This window comes from Merops nubicus, unplaced genomic scaffold (assembly GCF_000691845.1).
Source record: "Merops nubicus isolate BGI_N331 unplaced genomic scaffold, ASM69184v1 scaffold9159, whole genome shotgun sequence".
Lineage (NCBI taxonomy): Eukaryota > Metazoa > Chordata > Aves > Coraciiformes > Meropidae > Merops > Merops nubicus.
The window spans coordinates 4,904-15,320 of record NW_008633011.1 but is presented as its reverse complement, the minus strand read 5'-3'; the positions used below and the strand labels follow the sequence as shown (position 1 = coordinate 15,320).

The following is a 10,417-nucleotide window of genomic DNA, read 5'->3' as shown; positions in this document are numbered from 1 at the left end:
GTTTGGGAAGTGCTTCCCAGGTCTGTAAACAGATGCTTTTTTATTTTTTGGGGAAAAACTGGATCTTTCCTTTGGCAACAAACTGAGCTGGGGGGGGGAGATTCCTCAAATACAGGGGTGTAACTCATTTTGGAGGTGGGGTGTGTGCACCCACGCTGGACCCAGCATCATCCCATGCTCTCAAAGTCTTCTTTTAATGGCCCCAAGTCCTCCTGGCTCCACACGTTGAGACCCTTTCTCCTGTGGCAGGTTGGGGTAGGAGGAGTTTCTTTATTCAGGTATTATTCCTTCCCCCCGTCCCTTTATGGGGCTGGTTTTTTGTGCAAAAAAAAAAAGACTTGTGCCCATGGCTCGGCTGAGGATGTGAGAATGCCAAGGAGGGGAAAAGAATGTTTTTTTTTTCTGGCTGTGTTGCACAGGTCCCTTGGTAGCCCAGCCCAGCAGGCAAAGTCAGCACTTGCTGCTGGAATGGGTGGGAGCTGGCCCAGGCTTTTGAGATGTGGCACTGGGGATGTGGGTCACACAAAGGGGAGGGTGTGAGGGCTGCTCCAGACTGAGGAATGTGGAATATTTTTGGTTTTTAAATCTCTTTTAGATAGTTTTCTCATCTCCTGCCTGCTGAGTCTGCTTTGGTGAGACAGCCACGTGGATGATGGGTGGCTCTCCTCTGCCCTTCTGGGTACCACCACCACAACTCTTCTTCGTGGCCTTGATTTGATTCCTTTAGCTGTTGGTTTCATTTTTTCCTTGGAAGGGAAGTCCCACATGCTCAGGCTGCTCTCTGGGTACCTCTCAGTTTGTGTGCCCTTGCCAGATCTTCTCCAAGAACAATCCACCCCAACCCATTGCCTCATCTCCAGCCCCATCCCATCCTGGGGGAGCCCTGTGCATCCCCAGATCTCCAGGTGCCACCCGTGGGCAGCTGGGGCAGGCAGCCAGAGCTCTCCACCCGGGCTGTAATTAAGCTGCTGGGCTTTTCTGGCTCTGCCACCAGCCCCTGGCTCCTGCATTCCTTTCCAGTGAGGTCTGTGGCCTGGCTGGATGGGTTGAAAGGTGGGTGAGAAATCCCCCTGAGGGTCTTGCCCTTGGGGTCTCTTGGTGTGTCAGGCAGGGGAGGGTGGCTGGCTCATCCAAATGCCACTAAGCATGGTTAAGATCTTCCTTTCCCATCTTTAAAGCTCTTGGCTTTGTGCCTTGGCCTTTCATGTGTGAGGAGCAGTTCTGCTGGGCAAACCCCGGGCTGAGGTGAGGAGAGGGATGAAGGATGCTGCTATGGTCCATGGGGTATGTGGTCCAGCTAGTCCAGATGCGTCCCATGATGCTGGGACCAGGCTGTGGAGGACTAAGACAATTCCCAGGCTGCATTCCCACTCACGGAACCACAGGTGGGGGAAGTTGGAAGGGACTTCTGGGTATCATCTTGTCCAACCTCCTCACTAAATGAGGCTCACCTAAGACCAGGTCACCCAGGATGGTGTCCAGGTGGGTTTGGAATCTTCTCCAGAGGAGACTCCACATCCTCTCTGGGAAGCCTGTTGCAGGGCTCAGGCACCCTCACAGGAAACAGTTTTCCTCATGCTCAGGTGGAACCTCTTGGGCTCCAGTTTGTGCCTGTTGCCCCTTGTCCCATTGCTGGGCACCACTGGAAAGAGTCTGGCCCCATCCTCCTGACACTCACCCTTCAGATATTGAAAATGATTTATGAGCTCCCCTCTCAGTTTTCTCTTCTCCAGGCTAAACAGCCCAGGTCTCTCAGCTTCTCCTCACTGGAGAGGTGTTCCCATCCCTTCAGCATCTTCACAGGCAGGCTGGACTCTCTCCATGGCCTCCCAGGTCCTTCTCCATGGAGCTGCTTTCCACAGGTCAACCTCTAACCTTTACTGATGCAGGGGGTCATTGCTCCCTAAGTGCAGGACTCTACACTGGTCCTTGGTGAAGTTCATTAGGTTCCTCTCCAGTCCTGCAGCCTCAGCAGTTTCCTTCCAGCCAAACCAGGGAGCTGCATCTTGGCCATGCCATTTGGGTGAACTAGAGAGGAGTTCCTCTTCACTTGCCAAGCTGTCACCAAGTGACACCTCTGGATTTATTTCCAGTTGTTTGACGTGGACCTTCTTTAACACAACAAGAAAAAAGCCCAGCTTGGAGCAGGTTTATGGAGGTTCTGCAGGGAGCCTGGAGCAGCTGCTGGTTCCTTGTCCACTTTGCAGCTCTCAGGATGTTCTCCTTGCCATGGCTGTCAGGGTGTGACTCCTGTCACCTGGTTTGGTGGCACTGGGGTGAATTTGGGTCAGTGTGGTTTAGCTGTGGCAGTTTTGTGTCACTGGTGGGCAGCCCTGGAGCCGTCCACCATGCCCTCTGCTCTGACTTCTGCTCATCCAGCAGATCCCATTGCAAAAGTGAGTCAGTGGATTCACATGCTCAGTGTCCAGGCTTGTGAGAGGGAGGTATGGAAGATACTGCAGGGATGATGGTGCATGGAGAGCAGAGGCTTTGGGAGCTACAGATTCCTGTAGCTGCTGAAGGACCTGGAGAAAGGCTGGCTCAAGAGCGAGTGCCCTGCAGGGTTGATGCAAGATGAGCTGGAGAATTAACAGCTGCTCATGTGGTTCTTTCTCCTCCTCACTCTAGCCTGTGGGCCACAACTCGCCAATTCCCCCACTGTGATAGTGATGGTTGGCCTCCCAGCCCGTGGGAAGACCTACATCTCCAAGAAGCTGACTCGCTACCTCAACTGGATCGGTGTCCCAACAAAAGGTGAGGGTTTCACCAGCTGCCTGGGGAAGACATGAGGTCTGGTCCTCGGGAGTTGCTCTAGGAGCTCAGTACTTTGAGGGGAATGAGGTAGTGGAGGATCTTTCCAAGATCTCGTGGGCCAAATATCCACGTCCTCCCATTGCTTCTACTGAAGCCCAGTCCTTCACTTTGAAGACCGAGGGATGTCTCCAAGGCTTTTGCTTTAAGGATGACCCTTCTGGGCCTGTTGCTAGGAAGCATTATCTGCAGGAGCTGCACAGCTGAGTCGAGCTGTGCTGCCCTCTGCTCCTGGTTTTGATGGTCTTTGCCTTGCCCCTGCAGTGTTCAACGTGGGGGAGTATCGCCGGGAGGCGGTGAAGCATTACAGCTCCTACGACTTCTTCCGCCCCGACAACGAGGAGGCCATGAAAGTCAGGAGGTAAGTGTGGGCACCGTGGCCACGCTCCCACTTGGAGCCCAAACGGATGGTGAAGCCCATGGCTGGTTACCCAGCTTGTTTGGGGGGTGCTGAACAGGAAGCCTGGGCTTTAGCTTGATTCCCTACCTGCCCAAGGAGGGCCTGACTTGGGCACCAAGACCTGGAAACTGAAGGTGGATAGGCTTGGTAGCTTCAGGGTCACCACCTCATCCTCCATTAGTGGTACCCTACATTCAGTTTTGGGCTCAGTGATGGAGGGTATGAGGTCTGCCATGAGCTCTGGCCTTGGCTTTTTCATCTGCCATGGGTTCTGCTGTGAAGACCAGCTTGCTGCTCGGCTTGTGTGGCTCTTGTATGTTTGGCAGATGTTTCCTAAATGTCCCTGGGAGCGGGGAGGAGGTGGTGAGGAGGAGCTGCCAAGCCTGCCTTCCTTTGTGGAGGTTTGGATGCTACAAGTCTCTGAGGACATCAGGACCACGTGTCTCACCTCTTTTGCAGGCAATGTGCCCTGGCTGCCTTGAGGGACGTCAAGCTGTACCTGACAGAGGAGGGTGGCCAGATTGCGGTAAGCTCAGAGGTCTTCTCCATGGGGTGTGGCAGCAGTCCTGGTCCCAGAGGTGCTGTGCCCTGAGCAGTTGGCTCTGCAGTTCCTTCTCTGAGGAGGGACTTGGCAGGAAACCAGTGCTCTGGCACCAAGCAAAGTCTTTGCTTTTTAAAGGTTTTTGATGCCACCAACACCACGCGGGAGAGGAGAGGGATGATCCTAAACTTTGCCAAAGAAAATGGGTTCAAGGTTGGTACCACAGGCTGCTGCCTGTGTTGCATAGTCCACGTTAGTGTACTGTTGGACTGTCTTCTTTCTCTCATGTGTTGTCTTCATGATGCTCCCGTGTAAGGAGCAAATCAAATCCTGTGCTGGATTGGATTAAAAAAATGTGAAACTCTTCCTCCATTCCCAGTACTGAGCCCTGGAGAAGGAAAGGATGGGAGTGGAGCAGAGGGAGAGCTCTGGTCAAGCAGGGAGGAGGTTGGGTTGAGCAAGGAGCTGGCTGAATGCTACAAACGGTGGTGGTGGTGGCTTTCAGCTGAGCTTTGCTTTGCTTCACAGGTATTCTTCATTGAATCAGTCTGCAATGACCCCACGGTGGTTGCCACCAACGTTATGGTAAGAGTGGAAGTGTTTTGCTTTTGTTTTCCCCTGTGTTGGGTTTTTCACCTGTGCCTGGCCTGTTTCTTATCTGAACATCTTGCCAGAGTTGGTTGATGATTAGGAGGTTTTTATCTTTTTATGATCTGTTTGTCCTGGGATGAGTAAAGGAGCTTTTGTCTCTTGAGCCCACCAGGAAGTCATGCAAGTAAAAGTTGTTGTAGCCTTTCCCCAGCTCCCTTCCACTCTCTTTGTGTTTTTGTTGACATCTAGCTTGACATCAAGGAGAGAAATGTGTTCAGGATGCTTTGATGACACCTTCAAAGTCCCACTTTTTGGAAGTGGTGGATGTGATGAAGGGTTTAAAAGCCACCAGAGAACAGTCAGACTTGGTGTCTTCAGACCCATGCAGCTTCCCAAAATCTTATCTGGTTCTGCTTTGAGAAGAACATCAGCTCAGCTTAGAGGTCTCTTGGTAGAGCAGCAGAGCACGTTGCTTCCTGGCTCCTTTGGGAGCTGCTAGATCTTTGATTTCCCACCAGCAGAAGAACTCCTTTGCCTGCTAGACTTGGCTGAGGCAGGTAGACATTAACTGACCTGCCCAGGCATGATGAAGTGAGTGAAGATGATGCCTTGGGTCTGGGGTGCTGCCGCGTGTCGCTCGGTGGCCTGACCCTGTTGGTTTCAGGATTGCTCGTGATGGTTGCTGATGTGTGACACTGCTGCTGAGCCCCAGACCTTCAGGAAAAATGGCCTGCTGGAGCAGCTCGAGCAGAACTCAGTCCGTGAGAGCTCTGGGTATTCACATTGCCCATTTCTAGCATCTTTCAGCCCAACGGCTTGAGGCAAATAACACACAGAAAGGGGCTGAGTCTTCTCCTGCTGCCTCAGGTGGTGGGCAGCCAAGTTGACCTCTACCTCCTGGGAGCTTTCTTCACTCAGAAGGCCTGGGACAAGCATCTTACCTAAGCTTATGCACTCCTCATCCTCAGCTTGAACCATTTAAACCTTTCTTTAGGCACAGAAAAGCTCAGTTTTCCCACCGTGTTGGGTGGTGAGGCACTACCCCAACGTCTGGGAGAACAAGAGTGAACCAACACACATCAACACTGGTCATGCAATGGCATAGACCAGATTGTCTCACCTCGTGCTTAGCTTAGGGTCTAGTTCAGTTCTTTTCTGTCTTCCCATAAGTGATGGCTGTGAAGTGGCTGAGCCAGGAGCCAGATCTTGGCCGGACTCTGAGATGAGCTTGGTGTGCTTTGGGAAGCCTCCTAACCTCTCCTTGTGGGGTGGTTTCTCCCCTGTCCCAGGAAGTAAAATTGTCCAGCCCTGACTACCGGGACTGTAACTCGACTGATGCCATGGAGGACTTCATGAAGAGGATCAACTGTTACCAGGCCAGCTACCAGCCACTCGACCCTGATGACTATGACCGGTAAGAGACACTTCTGGCTTCTGAAGCAGCTTGAATGCCTTTCTTCTCCCAGGGGCAAGCTCTCCTGGGCTCATCAGCACTGGTTCTGCAGGTCTAAACACAGAGGGTTTGGAAAAGCAGCTGGGTTGGAGCGTTTCTGAGCTGCTTCTGTCAGCTGAAGGAAGGGACTGCTTGAACAGGCTCAGACCACAAGGTTGAGCAAGCCCTGTGGTTTCCGCCTAGTTGTGTGCCCTGGGAAGACCTTGGGTGCCCTGCATTCGTGCAGGCACCTCCCAGCCTTCCAACTGCTCACAGACAGGTCCGTGTGCCCTGCGTTGGATAATCCCACTCCTGCTGAGCCCTGTCCTGGGCAGGAACGTGCTCCCTGCTCGTCTTGCTTAATCCTCTTTACTGCTGCAGGGAGGAGTGGAGATTACAGCAGGGTTACTTAGCTCCATGAATCCCCGTTACCTGTTGCCTTCCTGTTGAAAATAGCCTGCAGGAAATCCTTTTAGCTGGGTGATTATGTGGACTGAGATACCTCACGAGGCTGTTCTTTGAGGATGATGGTTCTTCCTTTCTGCTTCTCTCTCCACTGGCACCCTCCTCACCCTTGGCTGTGCTTTTCCTAGGGAGCTTTCTCTCATCAAAGTCATCGACGTTGGCCGGCGGTTCCTGGTCAACAGGGTTCAGGATCACATCCAGAGCAGGATTGTGTACTACCTGATGAACATCCACGTCCAGCCCCGCACCATTTACCTCTGTCGGCATGGCGAGAGCGAGTTCAACCTCAAGGGCAAGATTGGAGGTGACTCAGGCCTCTCCAACAGGGGCAAGAAGGTGAGGGGGAAGGGACTATTCTGTGGCATCTAGGAGAGATTTGGCTGGAGCAGATGACAGAATTAAGTGGGTATTTGATGACAGCTGGAGTGCTCAGAGGATCATGGAATCATAGAATGGTTTGGGTTGGAAGGGACGTTTAAGATCATGGAGTTCCACCTCCCTTCCATGGGCAGGGACACCTTCTACCAGATCAGTTTGCTCAGAGGCCCATCCAGATATATAGGGCTGGTTAAATTTGGGCTGGGCCATAGCCTCCAAACAAGACTTTCAGCCTTCAGCATTGCATGTAGGCGTGCACGTGGTTAGGGGTTAACAGACTGGGCTGCAGAAATCTCTGGGAGAAGAGGGTCTGAGTATCTTCATGGTGTTGGTTCAGACCTTGCACAGGTAGGGTGGGATGTAGAGGGACTGCTGTCACCCTTTGGTAGGGACAGCCAGCTCTGAGGTGCTTTCAGACTGCTCACTACTTGAGTCTTCAAAGAGATGGTCCAACATGCTGCTTCAGGAAGGGTTCATCGCTGTGCTTGGGTTGATGGCATTGGGTGGCTGCTTTCTCCTCTGTTCTCATACCCCTCACAGCTTTTGGGCATTGATGCTCTTCATCTAAGAGCAGAAGTCTGCCTCTGGAAGGCAAAAGAAGCCTTGGAGAAGGCAATGTTTACTGGGAAGCAGGGGGGAAGGCCCATTGGGAAGCTGTGGATCAGGAGTCAACCTCTTTTTTTTTTTGCATGCCCCACAGTTTGCACGGGCACTAAACAAGTTTGTGGAGGAGCAGAACCTGAAGGACCTCAAAGTCTGGACCAGCCAACTAAAGAGAACAATCCAAACAGCAGAAGCTCTCCAGCTGCCCTACGAGCAGTGGAAGGCTCTCAATGAAATCGATGCTGTAAGTGTCTTTGTTTGCAGCAGGATCATGCTGGTTGCTCTCAGCAGGGAGGATGGTGGCACCAGCTTCTGCCTGAACCTCACCTTTCCTGGTGTGGTTATCCTTCTGTGGGAAAGGGTGGCACTTCTGCTGCAGCAGTCACAGCTTGGCTACTCATCTTAGCTCTGCCTTGTCCAGATGCTCCAAGATGCTGGGTTGAGTGAGCAGGTGAAGATGGTTTTTGCTTGGAAGGGCTCCGTAGCTGACCACTCAGGAGGGTTATAGGCAGCTGCTTTGGAGAAGGCTTTGCATGTTGGGTGTGCTGATGCTTTTTAAGCCTGTCCAGTGAACTCATGGATGTCCTGTTCTGGCAGGGGGTGTGTGAAGAAATGACCTATGAAGAAATTAGGGAGCAGCATCCAGAGGAGTTTGTGTTACGTGATCAGGATAAATATTACTACCGCTATCCTTCCGGGGAGGTAGGTCTGCCAGGAGACCTTCAGGGATGGGACTGGAGACATGGGCTTCTTCTCTTCATGCTGTCCTCCACACGTGGAGCAAGGGGAGCAGAAGTGCTCCAAGAAACTAGAGTCAAAAAAAAAGCCAAGGCTCCCGTTTACCTTTTGCATTGGGTTCTTGAGAAACTGTGGTATGAGAAGATCTCAGGAAGAATCATTTTGCTTCATAAATTATCCAACTGACCATTGGAGAGCAAACTAGTAGAATGGGGCCTCTGGAGGTTTCTAGTCCAGCCTCCTCCATTACAATGCTGCCCCAATTTCCTTTCATTCCCAAAGAAGGAATTTCTACCCCTGCTCTCAGTATCATTCCTTAAGGGTTGATGCTGGTCTGTGGGTGTCTGACAACAGGTTTTGAGTGTCTGGGGTTTCTTCTGGCTCCCTGTCATGGTTCTTTATGAAATCTTTCAAAACCTTGGAGATTTTCATGTTGCTCCAGACGTTCCAGAACTTACAAGTCCTGTAGAAAATGAAATTCCAGGATGCTAGAGAGACACTGTGCTCGAAGCTCAGGTGTTGCTTACCTTAGTGGACCCTCCAGGAGAGTAACTGAGATGTGAATGGCTTCGTTCTCCTCTGACCAGGAGAAGTAGCTGTGTTCTACACTAGCCTGAAGATGAGAATTTGTTGAACTTTGCTTCTTTTTAGCAGTAATTACGTCGGTTTAATTTAATTAGAGGCATTAAGTCAATAGCTAAAGACAATGACCATTGTTTCTCTTGAGGTCCTTGTTTCCTGGATTCTATGCCATATCTCCCTTCCCTTCTTCTGTCTCAGTCCTACCAAGACCTGGTGCAGCGCCTGGAGCCGGTCATCATGGAGCTGGAGAGGCAAGAGAACGTCCTGGTGATCTGTCACCAGGCTGTCATGCGCTGTCTCCTGGCCTACTTCCTGGACAAGAGTGCAGGTGAGCTCCCTGGCCATGGGAAGGGGGCTGCTGCTGCTGGGGGACACGTGGGAGATGGAGCTCTGGGGAGGTGGGAGGTGTTGGGGTCCGTGCAGGGCCTGGAGTCTGGATCTCTTTGGTGAGGGGTGGCCTTAGCTGGCCATCTGAACCTGCTGCTGGAGAGGGGGTGGGGTAACCCTTCTGCTTTTCTTTCTCTGCAGATGAAATGCCCTACTTGAAATGTCCCCTCCACACAGTGCTGAAGCTGACCCCAGTGGCCTATGGTGAGTGGGGCCTTTCTCCTAAACATACCGAGGGGTTTGACGTGGGTTTAACTCCTCCTGAATCCAGGCTGCCCCTGGGAGAGGAGCAGGGCTTGGGGGTGGAGTGCTCCATAGCATCCTGTGCGTGTTGGGTTTGCTGATGGCCCCTCCTAGAATCACAGAATCACCATGGTTGGAAAGGACCTCCAGGGTCATCAAGTCCAACCTTCCTCCCAACATCTCCCTAACCACCAGACCATAGCTTCAAATGCTACATCTACTGTTTTTTTGAACCTCTCCAGGGCTGGTGACTCTACCAGCTCCCTGGGCAGCCCATTCTAGTGCCTAACTGCTCTCTCAGTGAAGAAATTCTTCCAAATATCCAATGGAAATCAAATCCTCTTGTCTCCTCCTGCAGGGTGCCGGGTGGAGTCCATCTCGCTGAACATCGAAGCCGTCAACACCCACAGGGAACGGCCAGAGGTGAGTGTTGCTTCTCCTCAGAGCCCTCCCTGGGTGTCCCCCTCCCCTCCCCTGCCCTCCCCTCTGGCCAGCTGGCAGCCAGGAGCCTGGGGTGGGCATGGGGAGGTGGCTCAGCTGGGTGCTTGGACGTGCTGCTGGAGGACTGGAGCATCAGATGGGTTCTCGCTGTGCAGAGATGGGCCCAGTTGAGGCTTTCCCAAGGGAGAGGGACTGTTGCATGTGCCTGCTGCCCAGTGCATTTGCCCAGACCAAAGCTGGCCCAGGGAAGGCTCCTCCCTGGTCTTTGAGGTTCCCCTCTGCAGTTGTCTGCTTGTCCCGAGTAGGGAGTGGAGCCACGGATGGAGAAGGTGACTTCTACCAGGTCTCCCAGCTGGTTGGTGGAGCCCAGGCTCAATGCCTCGCCCAACATCTCCTGCCTTTGTGTTTTTTTTTTTTTCCCCTGGCATGCCCACAGCTCCGTGGGGCTACCAGGTGCTGTTCTGTAGGGTGGGGGATGGCAGCACCGGGCTGGGGGTGCTGCTGGGAGGAGACCCCCAGTGTGGTGTGTGGGGCAAAACTCCTGTAGGGTCAGGTCCATCAGCCACGTGCTCCCCTGGGAGCTCAGAGGCCAGAGCAGGGGGATACCAGCTCAGTGTCAGCTACCTCAGGGACCCTGACAGCACCCGTGTCCCAGCTGCTGGAGCCTTCCCAGCTTGGGCTTAGCCATGATGGAACCCAACTGGATGCTGGGTGGTCAGAGCCATCCCCTTAGGGACCACATCTCCTTCCCGAAGGTGGCATCTGAGCCACCCCTCCCTCCCCACGGCCCCAGATGGGGAAGCTG

General features: G+C 53.0%; 1 protein-coding gene across 2 annotated transcripts in view; it reads left to right on the top strand.

The window, feature by feature from the left end:
- Positions 1-2,633: 2,633 nt before the first annotated feature.
- The window catches only part of PFKFB3 (6-phosphofructo-2-kinase/fructose-2,6-biphosphatase 3), a 9,819-nt gene continuing 2,035 nt past the window's right edge, over positions 2,634-10,417 (top strand). Inside the window, exons 1-12 of one of the 2 annotated variants that reach the window (XM_008948087.1) lie at positions 2,634-2,754; positions 3,076-3,172; positions 3,671-3,737; positions 3,891-3,965; positions 4,281-4,337; positions 5,633-5,757; positions 6,369-6,576; positions 7,319-7,465; positions 7,819-7,923; positions 8,740-8,869; positions 9,070-9,132; positions 9,530-9,594. In XM_008948087.1, the coding sequence (XP_008946335.1) occupies positions 2,670-2,754; positions 3,076-3,172; positions 3,671-3,737; positions 3,891-3,965; positions 4,281-4,337; positions 5,633-5,757; positions 6,369-6,576; positions 7,319-7,465; positions 7,819-7,923; positions 8,740-8,869; positions 9,070-9,132; positions 9,530-9,594 (1,224 nt within the window). In that variant the 5' untranslated portion in view covers positions 2,634-2,669. Of the gene's footprint in view, positions 2,755-3,075; positions 3,173-3,670; positions 3,738-3,890; positions 3,966-4,280; positions 4,338-5,632; positions 5,758-6,368; positions 6,577-7,318; positions 7,466-7,818; positions 7,924-8,739; positions 8,870-9,069; positions 9,133-9,529; positions 9,630-10,417 lie in introns of both variants that reach the window. The other variant, XM_008948086.1, reaches the window with a different exon arrangement.